This window comes from Dermacentor albipictus, chromosome 1 (genome assembly GCF_038994185.2).
Source record: "Dermacentor albipictus isolate Rhodes 1998 colony chromosome 1, USDA_Dalb.pri_finalv2, whole genome shotgun sequence".
In the NCBI taxonomy this organism is placed as follows: Eukaryota; Metazoa; Arthropoda; class Arachnida; order Ixodida; family Ixodidae; genus Dermacentor; species Dermacentor albipictus.
Genome location: NC_091821.1, coordinates 63,217,953 through 63,244,219, shown reverse-complemented (window position 1 = coordinate 63,244,219; position 26,267 = coordinate 63,217,953). Strand labels below are relative to the sequence as shown.

At 47.2% G+C, this 26,267-nt stretch overlaps 1 protein-coding gene across 5 annotated transcripts in view; it reads left to right on the top strand.

Annotated features, from left to right (window-relative positions):
• The window catches only part of LOC135912490 (protein qui-1-like), a 725,699-nt gene that overhangs the window by 673,483 nt on the left and 25,949 nt on the right, over positions 1-26,267 (top strand). For all 5 annotated transcript variants that reach the window (XM_070521613.1, XM_065444934.1, XM_070521612.1 and 2 more), the window contains 3 exons: positions 4,761-5,107; positions 11,770-11,947; positions 18,150-18,340. In XM_070521613.1, coding sequence (XP_070377714.1) covers positions 4,761-5,107; positions 11,770-11,947; positions 18,150-18,340 — 716 coding nt within the window. The remainder of the gene's footprint in view (positions 1-4,760; positions 5,108-11,769; positions 11,948-18,149; positions 18,341-26,267) is intronic.

Here is a 26,267-nt window from a genome sequence, read left to right as displayed (position 1 = left end):
CTGGTATAAATCAGGTGTTTGCAACGAATTGGCGTCGGCTTTTAGACGAATCAGATGGTATCTTCATAGCAACCCCTTTTTTCCTTTCTTCCTTTGAAATTGCAGGAAACCGCTTAATGTTTCATTGAAGAAAAATTGCTAAATTACTTATTTTGAACGGCTATGGAAATGGGTGCATTAGTAGAAAGAGCTACTTATACCTGACCTGTCCTTGTCTAGTTTGCTGTTGGCAAGAGACTTGCAATTGCGTCCTGTCCAAATAAAGAAATATCGAGTAATGGGCGCATTTTTGTTGGTACTTTTGCTAGCTACTTTTGTTCATTTTTGTTAGTGTTCGTATTTTTACTAGTACATTTTGTTGGTAAATAAGTTTCCCTGATGCTTAAAATTGGAGAATTCTTGCAAAATTACATTTGTTAAGAGGTGCATACTTCAACGGAATGGAATCAGATGAGATTAAGTACTGTCTCTCATGTAGTACTGTTGATTAGGCATATCGAAAGGTATGCGGTGAAGAACGATTTCTCTGCACTCGGCAACCCAACTGTAGCACTACAAGATCAAAGAATTGTTTTACTTCTTAGCCCTTGTACTACAAACCCGCTAAAGCTTACTGAAAAAGACTGTCTTCACTAGCTTTTCCCATCTACGCTTTCGTTGCGCTTTGTCTTTCCAAGAATTTCCTTTCGTGTACTTTAGCTCCCCAGCTATAAACTGTAAAAAGCTTTAGAAACCTGCATAATATGTAAAAGCGCACAACTTTCTCCGCGCTGTGCCTCTCGCAATTTCTATAGAGAGAGAGAGAGAGAAAATAATGTAGAGAAAGGCAGGGAGGTTAACCAGAGGTAGTTCCGGTTGGCTACCCTGCGCAGGGGGAAGGGTTAAGAAGGATAAAAAGAGAAACAGAGTAGAAGGGGGAGATAGAAAGAAAGGGAGACAAGCACGAACAAAGCGCGTACACTACAGAGCGGTAGGGGGCGGCATTCTTAGAGTCTGTCGTGAAGCCCCGTGGACCGCAAGAACCTTACTAGCGCGAGTAAGGCCTTCAACGCGGATGTTCTTTCGGAGCATTGGCCTAAAGCTTTTAGTTCTGAAATTGGACGATTGTCCAACTGGTCCAGCACTCTGCACATCACTTGTCTCTCAGCACTGTATCGCGGGCAGACACAGATAATGTGTGCGAGCGTCTCGTCGATGTTACATGTGTCGCACGTGGGGCTGTTGGCCATTCCTATGAGGAAAGCATAGGCGTTTGTAAAGGCAACGCCTAGACACAGACGGTAGAGCATAGTCTGGTCACGTCGGGGTAATCCAGGCGGGAGGTGCATCCGTATGTCCGGAGACAACGAACGCAACCGACACATTGTGAAAACATTCGAGTCCCACAGGGGCAAAGTACACTCACGGGTCATCAATCGCAGCTGAGCCGCAGCGTCTGTTCGCGAAAGCGGAATGAAGACTCGTTGACCACTTTCATGTGCAGAACGGGCGGCTTCGTCGGCGTGGTCATTCCCGCTGATGTTACAGTGTCCTGGAAGCCACTGAAAGATTATGTTGTGTCCCTTGTCATAGCTTTGGTGATATATGTGCCGAATTTCTGAGGCCAGTTGTTCATTGGGTCCGTGGCGCATTGGGCTTCGTATGCACTGAAGGGCTGCCTTGGAGTCACTAAAGACTGTCCATTGGTGCGGTGGCTTCTGCTTAATGAAATCAAGTGCAGCACGGAGCGCCGCGAGTTCTGCACCCGTCGATGTGGTCACACATGAAGTTCTTAATTTGATTTCCTCAGATTGTGCTGGGAATATGACTGCAGCAGCAGAGCTGTTGAGTTTTACTGAACCGTCTGTGTATACATGTTGGCGGAATTTGTGCACGGTGTGAATGTGCTCCAAAGTTGCTTGTTTCAAAGCTTGCAATGGCGCTCCAGCTTTCTTTCTGATTCCTGGAATTGTCAGTTCAACTTGCGGCCGGTGCAGACACCACAATGGATCTGACAATCGTGCAGCGGGCGTAAATCCTGATGGCAAGTACGATTGATGTCTTTGAATAGTTTTAGCAAAGGTTGAAAGTGGCCTCTTTGCTGGCAAGCAAGCAAGATGGTGTGAGGGAATCCGAGTCAGGTGTCGGATGTGCGCTCTCAGGACATCTGTATCAATGTATACTGTCAAAGGAGCGTCTCTGGCTATGGCCACTGTCGCAATCGATGACGTAGTTTTGGGAAGACCGAGACAAGTCCTGAGTGCTTGGGCTTGCACGCTCTGTAGTTTGCGAATATTCGTGGTGCAAGTATTTCCTATTACAGGTAAGCTGTACCGCAGGAAATCCAAAAACAGTGCTTTATATAAACAGTGCAATTTCTAGAAACGCCTGTTTGTAATGGTCTCTTCTTTTAACCGTTGAATTTGGGGAACCTTAAGAGCCACGCGCACCGCTTCCCTTCATCCACGAATCTCCGTTTTGAAGACAGCTCTCATTGGTTGTTGTTGACAGAAGGTATTTTGCAACTACACTTTTTGTCCCGAAAGCACTTATAATACGTTCAATGTGAATTTTCACTGCAAGTAATATCATAACTGTCTCTCTTTACCTTTTCTTTTTTTTTCCTTTTTGTCGTAATGTTGCTTTTGTTTATAGCTGTCAGAGGCAGACAAACAAATGGCTTGTAATCGTAGACGCGCCTTCCCTGAAAAACTTTTCCACTCTTTTTTTTTTCGCATCTAGCCATGTTCAACGTGGGAGAACGCGGATAAAAATAATTCTGCAGGCAAAACATAGCAAATCCGAAATTCAAAGCGGCTGCTCGAGAAGTATAGGTTGGTGCATATGCCTCGCGGCCAGACCCAGCGGCATACTCGACAGCAGCGCGGCGCCTCCTCCCGAAAACGAAAGATATATTGAGCATTCGATACAGCATGAGCATCGGCTGCTGGAACTCGAAGGAAAGTTAGGCCTTGTTTAGCGGACCGACCGAGTACCTCGGCTGCGCAAACTTTTTTTTTTTTTTACCTTCATACGTTTCACCCGCACGTGTCGTTATCATTCGCTTGTAAAGCGTCACCTCTGAAAGCAGTAGAATACGGACAGTGGAATGTTCTCGGACGTCGGCTTTATATTGGCCGACCGCATGCTCTGTCCGCTACTATTGGGAGCATTGACCGTACGAACAGCGTCATTATCTTTAGGCCCAGTTATCAACGGGACATTTCTGCCTAGCCCATATCACAAACATCAATCAATAAGGTATGCGTACGTGCATCAGTTTATTCATGCGAATTTAGCGTATTTAATTTCGCACAATGCGCTTTTGCCCAACGCCAGCGACTTTCTCTGGTATTTGACATTACCACACCCTTATATAGTATTCATTTTCTTTAGCTGCACCAAATTTTTAATGACTACCGATGGCAGATAGCACAATTGTAACCCTTGATCTAAATTACTCGATGAGGCAGCCGTTACTTCTACGAGAAATCAACATGTTCAATTGTTTAAATAAAGTAATTACTCTAATTAGCTTTCTAATTAATTACGTCACGCCACGTATATAAAACTACAAATTATAGCGGCTGAGTTCGCGCGGCATATCCACTTGGAACGAATTCTCTGGGCTGCACCAGTTCCGAGAAATTAATTATCAAAGTGTCCGTCGAAATGCATTGGCGTTCCAGTTACTTTTGTGCTTCAATACATAAAACAGCGGTTTCCTAAAAAAGTAACTGGAATGCCAATGCATTTCGTCAGACACTTTGAAACTGGTGCTCGAAACTCGAAACTCGAAACTGGTGCTGCCCAGAGAATTCGTTCCAAGTGGATACGCTTTGCGAACTCACCGTCTATAATTCGCAGATCTAAATATGCGGCGTAAAGTAATTAATTAAAAAATTAACTAGCGTAACTGTGTTCTTTAATCATTTGAGCATTTCGATTTCTCGTAGAAATAATGACCGCCTCATCGAGTAATTTAGATCAAGGGTTAGAATTGTGTTATATGCCACATAGGCAGCCTTTAAAAATTTTGGTGGAGCTAAAAAAAAAACTGTATATGCTTTCGTGCTTATGTTAGTCTATCCTCTTCCGAGATGCCTGGTTTTCTTCCCAACCTGACACTTTTCTGCGAAAAGCAAATCGTGGAACGCATAATCTTACACCAATGTCGGCGACGTATCTTAAAGCACACCACAGCCCGTTCCATTGTCAAGCGGGTTAAAATAGCGCTGTATGGGGCACCACGGCTTGTGACGCCTAGAACATTTGGCAATGATCAGGTGCGCTTTAAATCGAAATTAATTCAAACAATAAAGAACTAAGTTACAACCATACGAAGCCAACAGGAAGAGCATAGATAAATGTAACCGCTTGTTTTAATAAAAGGTGGAAATAATGAAGAAACGAGACAAGGAAAGTGGCCAAGTTAAAGCACCACTCGCCGCCGTTGAAAACCGAACCCGCATCTTTCGTATCGCGCTTGCCGATGCTCTGCTTTCCTTGGCTTCATTTTCTGTTGTCTTCATGTGGTTCGGAACATGAAGCAGTGATGCTATAGCTTTCCCCTGAGCTCGTGTATTGTCTCGGCTACTGGCACTCTTTGTTTCAACGCGAAAAATAATCTACCTCGCTTTGACCTCGTTACTGGTGGAACAGATTGTTTTGTAAGAATATTTGCTAGCAAGACAAAAAGAAAAAAGAAAAGTCGACCTTACTGGAAACGCACACCGTCTTCCCCCACCCGTGCATTTTTTTTTTTTTCCCGCTCATCGCAGCGTCTTCGGACTGCACGGTGTGCATCTGGTGCCTGGAGACGTTCACGCTGCTCAACACGCTGTCGGTGCCGGCGGCCGTCGAGCGGCTCAGCATCTCGGGCGACAGCACGTTCCTGCTGCTCGGCTGCGCCGACCAGTGCGTGCGCGTGCGCTCGCTCACCACGGGCTCGGACGTGCACTGCCTGCAAGGGTACGCGGGCCGCGTCAGCGCGCTCGGCTTCGCGCGCGACAACTGCCGCTGCGTGCTGGGCACGCGCGACGGCAAGGCGTTCGTCTTCGACGTCCACTCGGCGCGCCTGGTGCAGACGCTGGCCGCGCACCCGGACGCCGCCGTGGTCGCCATTCAGGTGCGCGATGGGCTCTCCTTGTTTTCCGCCTCGGTCCGTGTTTGATGCTCGTGCCGGCGAATGCACGACTGTCGCACAAAATGTAGGAGCTAGAAGAGTTCAGATTAACAAAATGGCTAACAGCACGCGTGAACTCGTCTTTGGTACGTAAGATCTTGCTGAGAATGAAAGAGTCTGGGATCGATGTTTTTGAGCTGAAGGAGGAAGTTGATTCCTTGAGTACAAGTGCTGAGCACTCGAACAGGGCTGTTGAAGAACTACGTGGCCAAAATGCTACGCTAATCGATGAAAACAAGCGACTGATAATCCCCGAACCACTCATTGGCTCGCAAGGTTGAGGAGCTTGAACTGTACTTTCGCCTTAGCAATGTCGAGATCAAGGGCGTTCTCCCGAGACCAAGGGCTCTTCTCCCGAGAATAGGACTGTGCTGCAATCATGGAAGCGCTAGGACCCAATTGGCTGTCCCGTGTCGCCTAGTGATCTGGACATTGTTCATCGCGTACAGACCAGATCAAATGACAAGAAAAACATCATAGCTCGATTCTTTTCTAGAGCTAAGAAAGCTGACTTTGTTAGCAAAGCTCGTAAAGCCAAACTCTGTCTTAGCGACATTTGATTCTCTGGCTCTTTCAGCGCTCACGCTTATGTAAATGAGCATCTGACCCCATGTAACAAGGCTCTCTTCTCCAAAGCTCTAACTTTGAAGAAATAAAGAAACTGGATGCTCTTTTGGACTGACAACTGCCAAATCAAGGCTAGAAAGACTACTAACAGCTAACAGCAAGTTCTGCGCATTGGTGACAAATCTGACCTCAGCAAAATAGACTAGAATTCGGGGTTTAACTAACTGAGAATTAATTATGGCTCCACTACTGAAACTCGATCAAGTGAATTGCTTGAAATTGATAGATAACAGGTCATAAAAGAAGAATAATATACAGAAGGAAGGTCCCATAGTCAATGACTGTATCGCGACCTCCTGTTATTTATACATATGCTTTTTCTAGAGAAACGAGGAGCACCACATTAAAATCATATGTAAGGAAACATGGAAGAAAGTAATGGAGAATACAAAACAAGATATACTTGTGCAGTTAAAAGTTACAATAAATCTAACGAAAGAAATTGTACAATTGCCAGGAGCAAATGAAGTAAAACTAAATGAACTAAACGACATTGACAGTAACGGACAAAACATTTCACCCAAACATGCAGCAATACAATAAAAAAAGAAAACTTCCAAATAGACATGACCATTTATAAAAAAGAAAGGTTAGCAGATTTCATTCCATCATTCATTTTAATGTGAAAGGTCTTCGTGAAAACTTTGACGCAAGCGATAGTTCCCTCGCATCGCTAACTAGTTCGTTTTAATTAATTGCCATAACTGAAACTTGGTTATCTGACGACGACAAACATTTGTATTGCTTTCCTAAATATAACTCGGAATACTGCAATAGATTAACGAGCAGTCACGGTGGTGCAGCCATGTATATTTCGTGTAATATTGCTTATCGAAGAGAGAGAGAAAGAGAGAGAGGGGGGGATGCATAGAAAGGCAGGGAGGTTAACCACAGGTAGTTCCGGTTGGCTACCCTGCACTGGGGAAGGGTTAACGGTGATAAAAAGAGAAAGGAAATGGAAGGGGGAGATATAGAGAAAGAGAGACGAGCACGAACAAACTACGTACACTACGGAGCGGTAGGGGGCGGCGTTCTTAAAGTTTGTCGTCAAGCCCCGTACACCGCAGGAACCCTAATAACGCGAGTAAGGCCTTCAGCGTGTATGTCCTTTGAAAGCACTGACCTAAAGCTTTGCCTTCTGATAGTAGACGATTGTCCAACTGGTCCAGCACTCTGCACATTGCTTCTCTCTCGGCACTATATGGCGGGCAGACACAGATAATATGTGCGAGCGTCTCATCGCTGTTGCATGTGTCGCACGTGGGGCTAGCCGTCGGCCATTCCAATAAGGATAGCTTATGAGTTCGTAAATGCAACACCTAGCCACAGATGGTACAGCATGGTGTGTTCACGTCGTGGTAATCCAGGTGGTAGATGCATCCGTATATTCGGAGACAACGAACGCAAACGACACGTGGTGAAAGCATTAGGATCCCACAAGTGCAAAGTAGATTCACGGGACATCAATCGCAGCCCAGCCGCAGCGTCTGTTCGCAAAAGCGTAACCAAGACACGTTGACCACTTTCATGTGCAGATCGGGCGGCATCGTCGGCGTGGTCATTTCCGCTGATGCTACAATGTCCTGGAAGCCATTGAAAAATTATGCTATGTCCCTTGTCGTGGATGCGATGATACATGTGTCGAATTTCTGAGGCCACTCGTTCGTTGGGTCCGTGGCACATTGGTCTCTGTATGCACTCAAGGGCTGCTTTGGAGTCACTAAAGACTCTCCATTGTTTTGGTAGTTCCTGATTAATGAAATCAAGTGCAGCACGGAGTGCCGCAAGTTCTGTACTCGTCGATGTGGTCACACATGAAGTTTTTAATTTGATTTCTTCAGATTTTGCCGGGATATTGACTGCAGCAGCAGAGCTGTTGAGTTCTACCGAACCATCGGTGTAGACACGTTGCCGGAAGTTGTGCACGTTGTAAATGTGTTCGAAAGTTGCTTGCTTCGAAGCTCGCGACGGTGCTCCAGCTTTGTTTTTGATACCCGGAATTGTCAATTGCACTTGCGGCCGGTGCAGACACCACAATGGGTCTGATAATCATGTAGCAGGCGTGAATTGTGATGGCAAGTAGGACAATGTCTTACAATACTTTTGGCAAATGTTGAATGTGGTCTCTTTGCTGGCTAGCAAGCAAGATGGTGTGAGGGAATCCGAGTCAAGTGATATCAAAGAAGAATTGCGCCTCTGTTTGGATTCAATTCGATAGCTGCGTTCTTGCTCAAGGCAACAAGATTTTCATATTTGGCTGCATTTACCATTCTCCTTTTTTTTTTTATTGACATGATATAAGGAGATGGTGGCGCGCAATTTAAGGCGCCGGCTACTCCTTATCTCTTGGGTGGTTCCGTCATACATCATTCAGGGTTCACGGTTACATGTCATCGTCAGTCAAACGAATTATGTACCAATCTTGATCATATTTTGCATACTGTATCACCGGAAAATAAAAAATAACATTATAATGGGTGATATAAACATTAATTTACTCGATGAAACATCAACCACCTGTATTACCTGTATTAACTATACCAGTCTGTTCTATAGCTACGGATATGATTGCTTAATTGACTTTCCTGCACACGAAGTCTCTAATGCAAAAGGCACGCTTATTGATCATGATCTTCCTAACTTGCTTTATTCTTAATAGACGAACGTTTTGTACATCGACATCAGTCATCATTAAACTTGCTCATACGTTTCAAATCTAATATACCACCTTGCCCACCTTCACATACTAAACATGTTCGGGACAAGGACGGCTTCATAACTGTTGTTGCTAATACAGATTGGTCTGAAATTAAAACACTAAACGACCCACAGAAAGCCTTTCCAACTTTTTTTCTTCACTATTTATATCATACTTACCAAAGTTCACCTCCAAAAAGAAATGTAAGAAACCCGTGGCATTTTCTCACAAACCATAGATCTCACAGAAGTTATTAGCAGCATTGCGCAAAAGGGATAACTAATATATAAAAACTAAAATGCAACCATTTAAGATGAACTTACGTGCCCGATATGAAATATTCCGTAGCACTGCTAACTCTAAACTAAAATCAGTTAAGCGATTGTATTGCGTGCAAGGAATCCTGCAGGCGGCTAACAACACTAAAAAATATGGGAGATTGGGAACTCCTTTTCGAACAGGAAAACAAGACAAGACCATGTATCTAGAATTTTATATGGTGGAGTAGAGCACAACTCCCCTCCTGATATAGCTTAGACTTTCAGTAGTTTCTTTTTTCTTTATTTCATAACAGTTTACCTTCTCCTACACAGATCATCAAGATGAGCCGTCTAACTCATTTTTTTTTTATTTCGTACAACACCTGAGGAAATAACTATTGTTATAATAACCTACAAGTGACAAGCGCTGGAATTAATGAGGTCCACTTGGCTAACAATAAATTAATTGCTCACCTAGTTTCAGATCTACATTCATTTATTGTTAATTTATTATTCAAGATTGGTATATTTCCTTGTAAGCATAAGCGTGGCAAAGTCATCCCAGTCCTAAAAAAGACGACGGCTCACCCGCTACTATTCGTAAGTTGCAATATGTGACGTGCAGGGATCAATTAAGGAGTTAATTAATGAGTTTCTGCAAACTAGCTGAATATGTGATTCCATTTTTCGAGCTAGTAATGTCCGCCTCTTCGAATAATTTAGCTCAAGGACAGGAATTATGTTATCTGCAACGGGCGACGTTTAAAAATTCCGTAAAGCTTAAAGAGGATCACCCTCTATAGCGTAACTATTGCAGCGCCAGATTTCTAATTTTCTACGAAATAAGCCTGGGACTGCGTACAAGTGTTCGAGCTGCTGTCGAGACCACTGAAGTTTGCGCTAACTACGACGACAACTGCGTCCATGTTCTTTCTATTTCGTTCGGTAGAAGCGGCCGCAAAACGCGCTTCACATCGATTGTTCCGTAACATGACGCCAAGGACCAAGAGGTAAGGAGGATACAAACACAGCATTGTCATTATTTTTGCGATATTCGTCTCACAAAAGTCGGACATGACACTGATTTAGACAGAACGGAGCGAACGATCACAGCGAAAGCTGAAGGAGCGAATGCGGAGCGCAGTGGGGGGAGGGAAGGACGCGAGGAGGAAAGCGGAGGAGGAGGGTATGGCGAGAGAGTGAGAAGAAAGGCGTAGCGCGGCAATGAACATGGCTCCTTTTAGCCACGACGATAGGTAATCATTCCATCAGCGGAGTTATCTCAATTTATGTTCTGAGTGGTTGTCTGTCCCTTTAACACCAGCCCGCAATGCTGTAACGTGACGCCTGGTGCCGCAGATATCAATGGTTCGTTACCGTAAATTTACTCTGATTGACGCCGACCTTAAGCCTGACAAAAAATGTTCATCACTTCTAAATTCATTGTGGATATTATCATTTCTTAAAGGTAAAAGTTTCCGCCCTTCAAAATGTGACATTGTGCGCCTGTATATCAAAGCGCATGTGCTACATTGAGTGTATCATTTTTAAGGCCAAAGGACTGGAAAAACAACGCGAGAAAGAAAAGTGCGATAATGCGGAAGGTGCATGTTGTTCTTATTCTTAAATAACGCAAATACCCACCGTCATAAATAATTCACAGCTTATTCTGTTTTGACAAGCAGCGAATAGGTGCAGTGGTTTATGAACGCGAGCACTAATTTTAACCCCAGCTCTCTCTAAAGATACTTTTGATGGCGTCAGTGTGATGACATTTCCAATTTGTCTACATTTGTTTTATTTATTTATTTATTTATTTATTTATTTATTTATTTATTTATTTATTTATTTATTTATTTAATGGCGCTCTTTGGCCATACCTGGCCGTTGCGCCACTAAACAACACACACTCATTCATTCATTCATTATTTATTTATTTATTTATTTATTTATTTATTTATTTATTTATTTGCGATTTGCTGCGGGTACTATGAGTTCGCCCAAACAAGGAGGGCAGCAATTACAGCAATAGAATGCAAAATATCACGAAAAGTGATGCATCAGTGCAGAAGTACGATTATTCCGCAAATATCGACAACAGAGTAAATACGAAGTGGGATTCGATAAGCCCGATAGGTTCACTGCTGCATAGCAATGCTAACGATAGATTGTTGCACTCATTTATTTTGAGAGGGTTGAAAGAATACTTCAAACTGTTAGTTCTTTGATTATGTCGCCACCACGATTTTCTGCCCAGAAGGGGCTCAAGATACTGTTTGCGACTAGTAAACAATGACATTAATGCGATGGCCTGAAAACCGGTACGTATGTCGCCTCATAGGTAACATAGGTTAAACAGGCGGAGCTCTTTATAGCATATAGCTCGTTATATTCAACGGGTTTGATTGACCTGACTTTTTTATTTAACTATTGGGTATATGCCACTGGGGACATGGCCATTCTTTACCAATCATACATAGTAAATATCTGCCACTGTGACACAAGAAGTATAGAATCATTACATCATCATTCTTCCTTCGGCAAGTATTATAGATCGTTTTTGTGCTCGTGACGTCACTGCGTAGACGTCTCACATTATGCGTCCACCAGATGTGAAGGCTACATTTTGGTGTAGCTCGTGAACGGTGCAGTGCACAAAAATAAACTCTGCATGATATTAAAGCTGGGACCCGCGCGGTCCATCAACGTCGAATGAGATTCCAGATTGCATATGACATTACATATAATTATAACCACGGTGGTACACATCGCCATTAGCCACATAGCATTCAATTACCAATTTCACTAAAGCTTCCCTTCACATAGATTCCAACAAATGCCCTTCGATCTGCATATATTTTTCTGTGCGTCTTTCGTGGCATCGCGTCTTTTTACTCAAGCTGTACCTGCCGGAATTCGTGGAGTGGTCTCTCAAGCATGCTGCATGCTAGCAAAGCCCCGGACTAGATGGGCCCGTACAGCCTTTTTCAAGAATTTCGTGTCTTTATTCTGCTTTCCAGGCTCAAAGTAGGGACACATTTCTAATCACGGCGGCTGGCAACAAGATCGTGGTGTGGAACTTCTACCTCAAGAAGAGCGAGATGTGCCACCCGCAGCCCAAATCCAAGAAGGTGGACTTGCACAAGGACCCCGTGTCTTGCGTAGCTCTCTCCAGGGACGGCAGCGTAGCCGTCACCGGTGAGCTGCACGCCTCCTTCTCCGCTGCTTGCGGCTCGCACCCGCCGCGGTACCGGCGTTGTGCTGCTGAGGTCGGGGGTTCGATTGCGGCCGCGGCGGATGGCGGCGAAATGCAAAAACGCTGGTGCACTTCATTAGGTTTAGGTGCATGTTGAAGAACCCCGTGCGGGTGGTCAAAATTATTTCACTGTGTCGGCCTCCCCACTACAGGGTGTTTCGGCTAACTTGGGCCACATATTAAAAAAAAAGGAAACATGGGTGCTACGCGCGTCGAATTGCCGCAGTATTGTTCTGAGCCGTATGGAATACGTCATGATATATTTGTTTCAATCCGCCAAGCTAGGTAATTAGCAAAGTTCGCTTTAAGTTTGTTTAATTTTTTTTTGCAGCCTTTCTTTAAAGTACTCGAATTTTAAAAAATATACCACGTGACTGCCGGCGAACGCGCGGCGCTTTTAGTGCCATCAAGTGTAAGTTTAACGAATGAGAAAAGGCTGCTCCGCGCCAAAGATCGATTGAACAGGCTGTCGGTGACTGCGACGGACGTTCAGTGAGCAAAGGAGCGTACCTTTTTAAGACATTAATTCTTCAACGAAAACGCGGCCGCCACGTGGGAATGCGATATCGGACCGGAGTCAGCATTTGGCGCAGTGCAGGCATTTTTTCTTTTCTTTTCGGACCCATGAAGAAACGCGATGAAGGGGGCGAGGCTGACAGTGTGAAGAAAGACGGAGATAAACGCCGTGCTGCCTCCAATCCGTCGCAGTCACCGGCAGCCTGTTCAATCGATCTCTGTGCGCGGAGCAGCCTTCGCTAATTCGTTCAACTTACATTTAAGGGCACTGAACGCGCGCCGCGTTAGTCGGCAGTCACGTGGTATTTTTTTTTCAGTTTCGCACCCCTTAAGGAAAGGCTGGAAAAAATTTAAACAGGGCAGTTATCTTAGCATAGGTAAAATACTCCGATTTTTCAGAACTAGCGCTACGACTTTTGTATTGAACATCTTTCGCTAGAGTTAACATTTAAAAACTTAATTGAGCACACTTGGCTAATTACCTAGCTTGGCGGATTGAAAAAGCAAATGCCATGACGTGTTCCATACGACTCGGAACAATACTGCGGCAATTAGATGGGCGTAGCGCCTATGTTTCTTTTTTTAATATGTTGCCCAAGTTAGCTGAAACACCCTTTATATGGCGCGCCTCATAATGAGATCGTGGTTCTGGCTCGTGAAACCTCAGAAAGTTTTCTTGCCGCTGGTCATTCTCCTCGCAGCATTCAAACTGAGAGAAGCATTCGCGAAATCAGTCGTGTCGCTATACCAGTTGTCCCAACTATATGTCGCCGAGAATTATAAAAAATAAAAAAAGTAACGGAGGGCTTTACGCGAACGGCAATCACTGTATACTTTGATCGTGGTTTTTCTTACTAGTCGGGAGTTGCCTTTTTTTTTTCTCTCACTCCGCGCGAATAATTATTTAATTGCGTTTAATAAAGGTAACATTTACTTAACTTACGTAATCCATAATGCGTCAATGCAAAAGTTGTAGAGGAAGCCGAAAAATGACCGATAATTAACAGCGCTTAAAGCAACCTACAGGTCCTGCGTCGGCCTTCTCTTCTTTCTTTCATTTTCCGACGAAAAAAAAAATAATAAAGCTTGCGAAATGCTAAAATTACCACGTGACAATGTGTCCGCGTGCCCGTAAAGGCCGATCCACACGACGGACCAAATTGCTCTTTTGGACCGCGGTCCGCGCATCACGTGATAGGACGTCACCATTTCCTGCGTACCACCGTTGGCCCGCGCAAGACCGCGGCCCTCGCGGTCCAACAAATCGCCGAGGCTTTTCCCGCTTTCGTTTTGGCGGCGGACCGCATGCAAACCGCAGCGATTTTGGCTTAGCCAGCGAATGTTGTCCGGCAACAGAGTGTCGTCAGCCAAATCCAATCTAGTTTTCGGCTCAGCAAAAGCCAGTCAAGCCAGTAGTTCCATGTCCGCCGTTCCGCCTACACATGCGTGCAGCAGACATTTTTTAAACACCGTGTCCTCTTGGAGTGACGAGGAGGTTTTTTCATTTTGTATACCTCGTTGAGCAGTTCCCGGCTTTGTGGGGCTCGAGCCGGAAAGATAACAATGATAACACTCTGCCCGAGAGTGTAGCTGGTTGGTCTGCTCTGCTGTCTGCTATGCGGTCCGCTGTGTGGATGTGCTCTGCGCCGGACCGGACCGCGCCGGGCCGTGACGTCGCATCACGTGACCGAGCGGCCCGCGGACTTGGTCCGTCGTGTGGATCGGCCTTAACTGCAGTGCTCTCAATTGTAATCCTCGTCAAAGCGGGCACAGCTTATCGCACTGGGAACGATCGACCGACCGCGCTCTTTCTACGACGCGTCAACAGCTTTCGACGCGCACCTTCTGTACCTTTTATACCATGGCAAACCCGCCGTGTTTGCTCAGTGGCTATGGTGTTCGGCTGCTGAGTACGAGGTCACGAGATCCAATCCCGACCATGGCGGCGGCATTTCGATGGGGGCGAAATTCGAAAACACCCGTTTACTTAGATTTAGGTGCACGTTAAAGATCCCCAGGCGGTCCAAATTTTCGGAGTTGCCCGCTACGGCGTGCCCCGTAATCAGATCGTGGTTTTGGCGCGTAAAACCCCAGAATTTATTTTTGTCTATACCAAGGCAATGCCTCGGCTTTCAATGTGCGTATACAAGATGCACAGCGCATAATACATGACAAGGGTAATGCATTAAAGCGCTACAATCTCTGGCACGCGGGCGCGTTGTCGCGTGGTGTTTTGTTTTTTTTTCAGGGGCTTACCTTTTTTCGCCAGAAAAAAATAAGGATCACACAAGGCCTAGGTTGCTTTGAACGCTGTTATCGGTCATCTGCCGACACCTTCAACAACATTTAGATTGGTGGCTTATCGGTTGCGCAAGTTAACTGAACGTTAGCTAATTAAACCTGATTAAATAATAATTTGCGCCAAATGACAGAAAGAGCAAACAAAAGTAACTCCTGACTATAACATAGACAAGCTCCATCTACATACAGTAATCGCGGTTCACATAAAGCCCTCTCTTACTTTCTTTTTTATTCTTGGCGACATTTAGCTGTGACAGCCGGTATGTATACTGTCCAACATTAAAGTGCTGTCTGCCACGTGCCCTGCATTGCTCAAGCGTATTTCTCCTGTCACATTAATCGCACCCGGCTTCTACACGTCGTCACCCACGGTTACTGCGTGTTCGTGGGCCGGGCAGTGACCGGGAGACGGTTGGGTGAACCGGTACCAACAAGTAGGGAGTTAGAGAAACCTTAAGAAGCCCGAATAAGTGACCTGACGTCTCTAAGTATTAATGTCACCAGAGCGATGAATGGGGCTAGTTCGTTCATTTTGGTTTCCTTTAAGAACGCACTGATTCAAAAGCGCTACACGAAGAAAGAAGAAGGAAACACAAGTTTTCGGTGCAAAGCGCTTTGTCCTGTCAACTTGTGTTCCCGTCTTTTTTCTCAGTGAAGTGCTTCTAAATCTGCGCGTTCTTAAAAGAAGCCTCTAAGAACAAAAAGAAAGCGCAGCCGGCGAATAACTATGCATAAACATTTTCTTTGTAATCGTGGCTCGTTCAAACTTACTATACGTGATTGAAGTATACACACGCACTTTCGAAGATGGCTCCGCATTCGTTCTAAAAGCCGATGAGAATTTCTCCAAATTGGTGGCCATTGTAGATCAGATCGTTATGCGCATGCGTACCTTGTGTGCTCGTTGCTGACTGCCGACCTTGAGCTGATATACACGCCCTATAAGCTAGTGCATCGAAAAAAATTACCGACGATTACGTTACTTCCTAATGCGAAATTTGAGCGCAGCAAATAAGCTGTTTCACCTTTTCGATAGATTGAGGCAAAGAAATCGAGCAACACATGTATGCGCTATCACAGAATTTTTTTTTTATTTTTCACACGTATTCCTTTAACAAAGACTCCACTAACAGTTCTTGACCACAGCAAATACCACAGCAGCAGCAGCAGCAGCAGACGGAGGACTTCCATCGGTCGTCTCGCTCATGGCTCAGAAAGAACTGGCAGATAATTTCGCAGTGGCGAACGGCAGCGGCAATTTCGGCTCGGGCGGTGCACATATACAGATCCGCCGCCACCGATCTGGCTCTCTGATTGCCACCGCACAGGGCGAACGGCAGCGGCAATTTCGGCTCGGGCGGTGCACATATACAGATCCGCCGCCACCGATCTGGCTCTCTGATTGCCAGCGCACAGGGGTTGCATTGGAGGAGGAGCGAAGAAAGGAATTAAGTTCGAGCCGGCGCTTTGACAACCGGAGACTCGCAGGAAGAGGGGGGAGGGGGGCGGCGTGTACACCCAGCGGCAAACGATGGGGGCAGAAGCGCGCGCAGCAAGCGGACAACACGATAAAGGGAGGAGGGAAGAGATAGCAGCGACTGACTGATGCCGCTGACGCCGATAGTGAGTCAACCCCAGCTGCGGAGTTGGTTTCAGGGACAACGCCGCCGATGCCGACACAAACAATATGATACCCTCGCTTCCGCAGCGCTAAGAACCAGGTCTAGCCGTGGGAAGGTGGTCACGTATTCGTCGACGTGCCGGGGCCTACGTGAAATAACCGGCGCGTCGGCAACTGAAGAGCACCCTATCCGCCACACAAGAACAGGGGGGGGGGGGGGGGGGGACCCTTTCCTCCTCTTTCTGCATGGCGGCGACGGTGTTCTATGCAGTCACGTTATCTTGACTCTCTAGCGGCGTCAGCGGCATCCAGCGGTATCAGTCGGTCGCTGCTAGCGCTGGGGGGATGAAAGGGTGGGCGGAGCTGGTTACGAGGCCGACGACAACGCCGACGACGACGCGAAACCCAGGAACGGACGCCAAAGAGCTGCGCTCTAAAAACTGCCTGAGAAAAAAAAAGTGACTACGTTAAAGAGTTCGACAAATCGAGCCTGTAAAGCCAATTTCCCTATTTGTAAACAATGTAGCGTGAACAAGCCTAATATTTATGCTCCCACAAAAAAAGGAAAAAAAAGAGTCGTAACCGGCCTAACGTAACCGCGTAACCGGCTTGAACACTGCTTCCACTTAATTTTTTCGTGCTATTTGCCCTTCATTATTTTGTCGGACATGCCTCACAGGCCGCCGCGTCGCCGTGATCCCTATAGAAACGGCCATTTGGCACGCGGGGTGATGAGGAACGAAGAGTAGAATATAAGATGGATTCAGAAACGAAAAATATATCTATTTAAATTTTTTTTCATTATTTCCTTATCGTCCACCGTGCCGAGCGGCGGATCCCGACGATAACAGCGGCGCGGCTTCGTCTGGACCGATAATGAATGGCAAAAATAATGGGGAAATATGACAAAAAATAGAGGTCGTTGGAAAATACGGCCGCAGGATACTGTTCCATGGTTACCGGCCACGTGGCGCTGCCTCCAAACCGTTCGCTGCAGGAAACCACGCAACTGAATGGCGGCTGAGAAAAAAAAATTCAATGAGGATTTCAAAGGGACCACTACTTGTGTAAGCATTTTTCCTGAGACACTACCTGCAATGCTTTCGAAGATTAACTCTGAAGGGATTACGCAAGACAATAATTCCAAATATAAAGGCAGATGCATGGAACTATATGGAAGTGATTTAACGAGCCAGCACAGGCAAATCTGCCAGAATGCCGGGATAGCAGCAGTAACGGTAAACGGTTTGGCTTTGCTACACAACCCCTACGAATCTCGGTATTAAAACGAAGAATTTCAGTGGCGCGCACGTGTTTATGGGCCACACCCTCCGCTGGCGGAAAATTTTGATTTTCGTAGACGTCCAGCGGCTTTCAGGCCCACTTTTATATTGCAGAATTGAGTTTATGAAGAGAATTTCAGAAATGTACGTGTTTAGCTGTGTTCGTTTGACGATGTCGGTGCTGTAGCGAGACATATAGAACCATATGTAGCATAATAAAATATTTGCCTAATTACTTATCCTAAAAAAAAAGAACAATGTGAGATACGTCACATTTTCGAGCAGGAAATATTGGGAAACAAAAAAAACTACCTTACGGTTGCTTTTCATGCCTACATGAGCATATCCCTGCCGTGGCAATTCCGCTGCCCGTATTTTTCCGCTGTGCCCAGAGTTCACAATTAGGCAACGAACGCGCTGCAGGGTCACGCAACGGCCAGCTCAAGGTGTGGCAGATGAGCACCGGCGAGGCGCACACCAACCTGGACGGCCACACGGCCGCCATCACCTGCCTGGCGTTCGCGCCCAACGGCCTGTTTGTCGTCTCCGGCTCCGAGGACAACACGCTCCGTGTCTGGGGGCTCACCCTCGGTCTGGTCGTCTCCACGTTCAAGGTGTGCCCGCTCTTTCACCATACGCGCTGTCGTGTTCTGTTTTTCTTTTTTTTTTCGTTGCATACCTCGTTGCACGGTTTTGCCCTCAAGCTTATTTGTCATCCCCGAATTTTCGGCCTCATAGGCCAGTTCTAACGGAATGCACTGATTATATGATTTGTTCAATTAGACTAGTAAGCTTGCTTTCAAAACATGGGCGTGCCTTTCATGTACGCTACGACATATTTTCGTCGGTACTTCTCCGTCTCGTCCCCTGGGTCTCCTGTGATTAACTGGCCCAGGGATGACCATGGCCTAAATAAGTACACTCCTCAACTGCTTTGAAAGGTAGAGTACTACGCTACAGCCGCAAGAAAACTTGGACATTGTCCATTTCTTTTAAACGCTCTCTGTCAGGTCGAAAAAAGTATAAAGACGAAAAAGGTATACGCAGGGATTTGAGGTTTTGGTAGTAGCCCTACCAATAAATGCCGAAAAAAGGCTTGCTGAAATCAACTTTAGGAATTCAGTTTCACCGAAAAAATGGTGAACTTACGAATTCGTAATACCTAGTCAAACTTAGCTCGCATCACCCGCGACAGCATTCTTCATGAGGAGCTATGGCCATGTAGGTTAATTTCGTGCTACCCACTGACTATGTCATCCATGTTATTGCAATAGTGTAGATATAACTCAAACGAACATTTCGGGCAATTTGTAGACATGCAGCCGAAACTGTTGTGAACCGTCTGTCCTATTTGTCATTTTTTATTGAAAACCTTAACGATGTGCTCAGTTATCAGAGGAGCCTTCCGTGCAATCCAAGACGCTAAAGGCGAAGCTAAGCTAGAAGCTCCACTCGGCATTATCCACCAAAAGAGCTATTCATCTTCGTCATCTTCTCGTAAAGCTTAAGATTCTATATGTTAGTGCGAGCGTTAATTATGGTGATGAAAGAAATGTAATAGGAGAGAACACTAGCGCGCTCGGTTCATCAGATTCCTATCGTTGGAATAAAGAAGCCATAAAGCCTATGGCGCTGATGCCAACGTATTCCTAGATATCACAGACGAGGTCACCCGCAGCGATCGCCTAGAAGAATGTGCCTGCAGTAGAACACGAAAGTGAGATAGTTGGATCTAGCTAGAAGAATCTCGCTCTGCATTAAGAAAACGTCTCGTTGAGAAACTGCAGTACGGTGCGGAGCGCAACAAGAGCGCCGATGTGCACTTCAGTGACGATCGTTATGGTTCGTAACCCGCGTTCTAAGCACGAATCTTAAAGGCGAGCATGTCAAAGGACTTCATTGTTTGCTGTCCTCTATTCTCTGCGGTGGTAAGCGAGGACGCGGACATCGTACAAAAAAAAGGTAATTCGCAAAGTATACACTCAACACGCAGCATGCAGTACAAAGTCGAGCCCATCCTTTTCTGGAAAGCGCACCATCCCGAGTGGCTTGCTTCTCGGGTGCATCAATTCAAGCGCATTCCATAGCTTAACTAGCTTCGACGTGGAGCGCAGCGTTTCCCAAATGCGGTTAATAAACGCAGAACGCGCTGCTAGCTCTCTGAAGCAAACATCTGCATGTATGTGCACGTATCTTAAATAAGGGGATGAGAATATTCGAAATTTTGAATACAAATCGAATAATCTTGGCTGTTCGTGTTAGACTCGACAGTTCACTATTCCAAGTTGTCGAACAGTCCTTTGGATTTGAGTTTATAAAGGATAAAAACACTTAGTGGAGTCTACAAGCAGAGAGAGAGAGAGAGAAACAACTTTATTGAGCCGAGCTCGACATCTTCTTAGACGCCGTCGATGGAAGTGGTTCCCTCTTCACGGGACCCATATGCTTCCCTAGCCGCCTGGCCCCTGGAGATCAGGACGAGCTGGTCTTCCAGGGCGGTGCTGGTTAGCAAGGTCTCCCATCGCTCGGTAAGGGTGGATGAGGCATGGGGTAGGGTAGTGGGGCAGTTAAGAGGTGGGGGGATCGCCTTGATGAAATTGCATACTCCAATGACGTGTTGGAGCGTGCCTAAATGAGTTTTGCAGAAGTTACAATCCTTCTCGTACCTTTCCGGGTACATCTTGTTTTGAAGGTAAGGGTGCGGGAAGGATCCTGCCTGTATTTGCCTGTAGATAGCTTGCTGTTCTCTGCTAAGCGATTTGTGAGGATCGGGGTAACGGCGCCTCTCCGTCTTATAATGGTTCGTAATGTCTCTGTAAGTAAATATGGACTGTGGCTCATCTTCCTCAACCCGGTGTTCCATCTCTCGGGCGAACTGGTGGGCAAGTTCGTTGCCCTCCAGCCCAGAGTGAGCCGGTGTCCATATTAACTCAACTTTCCTTTTAGGTACGTCGCGTTTACTTTGGAGAATATCTAGTGCCGCAAGAGACACCCACCCCTTCCTGTAGTTGTTATACGCCTTCTGCGAGTCGGTGACAATTCTTCCCACCTTGGGCTGCGCGAGTGCTAGCGCTATAGCGGCCTCTTCTGCCACCTCTGGAAAAGACGTCTTGATGGAGGCGCAGGTTAGGAGCACATCCCGCGTCGTAACTGCCAGCGTTGCTTTCGATGAAAACTTGGGTAACGAAGCGTCTGTGAAGAGAGTGACCCCCTCTTCCTCTTCTACTATTTGACCCAAAGTCTCCGTCAAGGCCGCTATACGAGCTGCTCTGCGGCCGTCGTTACGACCCGACCTCATGTTTCTAGGCAGTGGCTTACTGTGGATTTTATGCACCCACAACCTGGGTAACGGCCCCGTTTCCTTCCGCTCTGCCTCTTGCCAGCCCAACTTGGCAAGAACGCGACGTCCCGCCGACGTCTGACTGAGCCGAACTCTTTGATTAGATAGATGAGCTTCTATTAGCTCTTCGACGACGTTGTGCTTGGCCATGCCGAGAAGTTTGTCGGTCGAAGAATGCTTCGGAATGCCCAGCGCCATCTTGGTTGCCTTTCGTATAATGACGTTCAACTGGTCCCTGTCTTTTTTCAGTAACTTGAGGTACGGCGCCGCGTAAACGATGCGCGACGTCAAGAAGGCGTGGACGAGCGTCAGTACATCGTCCTCCTTCAATCCCCTTTGTCTGTTTGTGACTCTTCTGATCATGTTCGAAATTTGTTCCGTTGAAACTTTGATTTTGTCGATCGACGCTCCCGCCTTGCCATTGTTCTGGAAGATGACACCCAGGATACGTGCTTGCGTGGTTGGTGTTATGGTCGTCCCGTCGATGGTGATGCGTACGTTCTCTTGGTCTCCTTTCTTTCTTCTTGGCTTGATGACGAGTAACTCGGACTTCTGTGGTGAGCAACTGAGGCCGCACGATTTAGCGAACTCGTGCACGGTCTTTGCCACTCTCTGAAGGGTCTCCTCCATCCAACTCTCCGACCCTGCCCTCGACGTCCACACAGTGATATCGTCTGCATAGAGAGCGTGATCTATGCCCTCTATGTCTTGAAGCAAAGTCGGGAGAGGGAGGAGTGCCAGGTTGAAGAGAAGCGGCGAAAGAACCGATCCTTGCGGAGTGCCTCTGTCTCCCAGGGCTATCGGTTCCGACTTCTCCTCTCCAATTTTGATGGTTGCCGTTCTATTGGTTAAGAAATCCTGCACATATTTGAATGTCCGCTTTCCGCATCCCGTTTGGTGCAGGTTACGAAGAATACTTTCGTGTGTGACGTTATCGAAGGCCCCCTTGAGATCGAGCGTCAGGATAGCTCTTGGCGTAGGGGTCTTCGCTTGCTTGATAACCAGCTCGTGTATTTGCACCAAGACGTCTTGCGTGCTCAGGTGCCTCCGGAATCCGTACATGGTCGGTGGCATCTGATCAGTGACATCCAAATGTCTCTGAAGTCTCTTGAACACCATACGCTCGACCACCTTCCCTACACATGACGTGAGGGAGATGGGGCGTAGATTTTCGACGTGGGGTGGTTTCCCCGGCTTGGGAATGAAATGCACCTCCGCTTCTTTCCATTCTTTTGGTAACGAACCCTTCTCCCAGGACGCGTTGACGAGGTTTAGCAGTTCAGCTCGGCTTTTGTCGCCCATATTTTTTAGCATCTTGTATGTAACGCCGTCGATTCCCGGTGCGCTGCCTTGATTACTTTCATCGATGGCCGCAACCAGCTCCAGTTCGGTGAAGGCTTCGTCCATCTCGACGTTGCTATCGCCTTCATACTCGTGAGTCGGGTTACCGCTCTTCTCGGTCTTGAGGTATTTACTTGTGAGTTCACGAATGAGCTTCTCCCCGTCCCCGTCGTAATTGTTGATCGTTCTTGTGAGGTCTCGGACGCATGCGCTCTTGCTTTTTAATGGATCTATGAGGTGTCGCAACAGCTTCCAAGTCTTCTTCGTAGACAGTGTGCCTTGCAGGTCATCACACATCTTCATCCAGTTTTCCCTGCATAGTTGTTCCGCATACTCGGTCACTTGCTTGTTGAGCGCGTGTATACGTCTGCGAAGCTTCTTGTTATGTCTTTGCCTCTTCCACCTTCGAGTAAGACCGTGCCTGGCCGCCCACATGTGACTAAGCCTGCTGTCTACGAATGGAATTTGCGTGGTAGTAGTAATCTTCTGCGTAAATTTCTTTACAAATTCGCGTTGCTTTTTGGCCCATGCCTCATACGTCTTGGTGTCTTGGTTTTCGTCCTCGCCTTCACTGTCTGCGCTTCTACGTAACCGGTCCCAGTCTGTAATGTTGGCTTGACCCAGTTTCGCCTTGATGTCAGTCCCCCCGAGGGTAACACAAATTATATCGTGATCCGAGCCAAGATTTTCCCCCGTGTTACGCCAAGTTACGTCGAGGTTCCCCCGAACTAGCGTCAGATCAGGTGTGGTGTCTCTGACCGTGCTAGTGCCTGTCCTGGTTGGTACGCCCGGTTCGTTAACCACCTCCATGTCGTGGTCCTCTATAGCTTTAACCAATTGGTTTCCTCTTTTGGACGAATATTTATAACCCCACATCGTGTGGGCGGCGTTAAAATCTCCTAGCACTAAAATCGGTCTTGTTTTTGCTTCTTTAATGCAGTCCAATATGGTGCCTTCAAAGTCAATGACCCTGCTGGATGGTCGGCAATAAGCATTCAGGACGAAAAAGTTCTTGTCCCCCCCCACTCTTCTGCTGTGAATTTCGATGAGCGTATGTTCGCAGCCTCGCTGAGCGGTCACGTGTTGTGTGGCCGCCACGTTGCTGCGGACCAAGATCGCAGTACCCTTTTCGCTAGGGTCCGTATACGTAATGTATCCCACAAGCTTGGCCCAGCCGTTGGTCTCTTGTAAAGCTATGATATCCGGTTTTTGGTCCAATTTATCAACGAATAGTTGTAACTCCCCTATCTTGTTTCTAATACTCCTACAGTTCCATTGAAATAACACCGCAGTCTCTTTCTGCTTTCCTTTAGTCTTCGTCATTTTCTACTTTTTGAGCGGTAGATTTGCGCACGGAACCAACTTTTCGCGGCCTGACCCGTAGATTAAGCCGTGGTGACTTCATCTTGGCAACGGTGAGATGCTTATTTTTCGCATCCATCGTCATGACTCTAACGGGGAGTTGGCTGCATTTGGCCTCCACATTATCCATTCTTACTGTTAGATTGTTCACTTGCGCAGACATTTGGGAAACTTGGCTGGAGATTTGCATAAGCATGCTCATGACCGACTCCATTGTCGGAGCAACGGCGGCCTCAGCCTTCTCTTCCTCCATGGCAACCACTGCCGTTTCTGTCTGTGGAGTTTGCGTCACTGACTGCGTCAACGCCGGTGATGTGATCTGCGCCGATGACGTGATCAGCTTCGTCACCGCTGGAGTAGCGCTGGTGGTGTCTCTCTTGGGTACTTTCCTTTTAACTGCAATGACGTCATTATCACTGTTCTTTGTTCTACTGAGCGTCTCGATACGCTCCATCATTGCTTTTATCTGATTGTTTTGGTCCTTGATTTGATTGTTCTGCCTCTCTATCATCTCCTTGAGTTCCAAACAGTGTCTACACTCGTTGTCTTTGGAAGGGCGGGAGGAGGGGAGGGGAGGGAAATTGCTATTGTCGAGAGCGACGGGAGACCCCGCTGCCCAGCCCACCTGTTTCTCGGCGCCGTTGCTCCGCCGGGTCTTCGACTTGGACCTCGAACGAGATTCTCGCCTGCGAGCCCCAGCTGCCGATGGTGACCTGGTATCGCTCGTGCTTCTCCCTCGCCTGGTCTGGGAGCGGCTGCGACGCCCGCTCGGTGGCTGCCACGCTGTCTGTTGCCACGCTGGCCCCCGCGGCTGCTGCCGCTGCTGCTGCACCTGTTCTCGTTGCTGACGTTCCCAACGCTGTTTTCGAACGACGTATGGCGTCTTGAACCTCGCTGTACACTCCTTGTCCGCGGTGAAGTGGTTGCCCCCGCAGAGGCTGCACTTGGGGTTACTGCAAACATGACTTTCTTCGGGATTCTTCATGCCGCAACCGCGGCATATCTTGTCTTCGGGGTTAGGACAAACGTCCATCCGGTGACCGAGGCGACCACAACGGTAGCACATATCGATCTGCTTGCGATACAACGAACACTCGACCAGCAGGTTGCCGTATCTGATGTAGTTCGGGACCTTGTCGCCGTCGAATGCGATGACCACCGTTGTCGTCTTGCCGATGCGGTTGGCTTGCATAGCAGTGGGGTTATACTCTTGAACGATGTAGTCGTTGATTTCTTGAATAGTGTCCGTCATCGGGACACCCCTGATGACGCCCTTAACGGTGCCGTGGGGGGCGGTCTCGTAGGCGCTGACTTCGTGTGCCGTGCCGTTGATAGTGAGGCTTCTGACTGCCGAGTAGCGGTAGGCGTTCTCTCGCTTAGTCGTACTGATAACAACTATGTTTTGCTGTTTGTTCGGGCAAACAACATCTTGCGTCACCTCCTCGCCACTCACATTCGCAGCTGCGACGATGGCTCGGCTGATCTCGAATCTAGATACTTCCCCAATGTCCAGACCTCCCCTGGGACGCATGACGATCTTGATATCTTGCCTCGGCAACACAGGCATCCTCGCTGCCTTGAGTAGCTTGCTCTTGAAATTTTTCCGCTGCTGGCGACGATGCCCGGCAGCCGCCGGCCCCCCGTTGACCGGGGTTAGACTTAGTTTGCTCTCTTGCTCTTGGGTCTTCTTCTTACCGGCGACGCGCCAGCCAAACTTCTGGGAAACTTCCTCCGGCATTATTTCTTCACCGTCCACTTCCACACGCATAGCGGACGCCATTTTCTTGAAGCACGTCGCCTCTAGGTCCCCGGCAAGGTCGATGGCCCCGCCGGACCACGCCTATGCACGGCCGCTAGGCCCTGCTTTCTTCAGGCTTAGCTCGCAGCGACACTGTTCTCGTAGAAAAAATCCTCCTAAATCGGAGAGAAATGGTGTCGCACCTCAGATTTCGGTATCCACACGGTCCTTGTAACTTCACGGATGCCGTTGTGTGAGACCTTGCATGAGCTGGGGCGAATTACCGGGCCTTTTGCCGAAAAATCGAGGAGCACATGTGAGACACGTCAGCACATACCATGGCTCATACCCAAGCAGAGATTCGCGTGCAAGTGGCGACTGTTTCGATCGGCTCTGCTGCAGCGGAGCCGCGGTTCCTGCGGAGAGGCACCAGTTCCTGGGGAAACGCACGGAGTAGCTAGCTTCTGCTGAATAGTTTCCAGGTCAATCAATAGCGACATACGTCGTCGCTAGGCTACATACGAGTTGGCTTTCTCGATTTAGGTAACGCAAATTATTATTTTCACAATCCCACAACGTTCGCATCCCCTTCAAACGATGCCCGGGGCTCTATGTAGCTCTTTTACATCATTATAAGCGCTCTTCTTTCATTTCATTACTGTCATTGTCACCGCTCGCCAAACTTGATTTGCTGAATTGACCAGAAGTCCAATTTTGAATGGCATTACATGTATCAAATAACATAAATAAGCTTTCATAT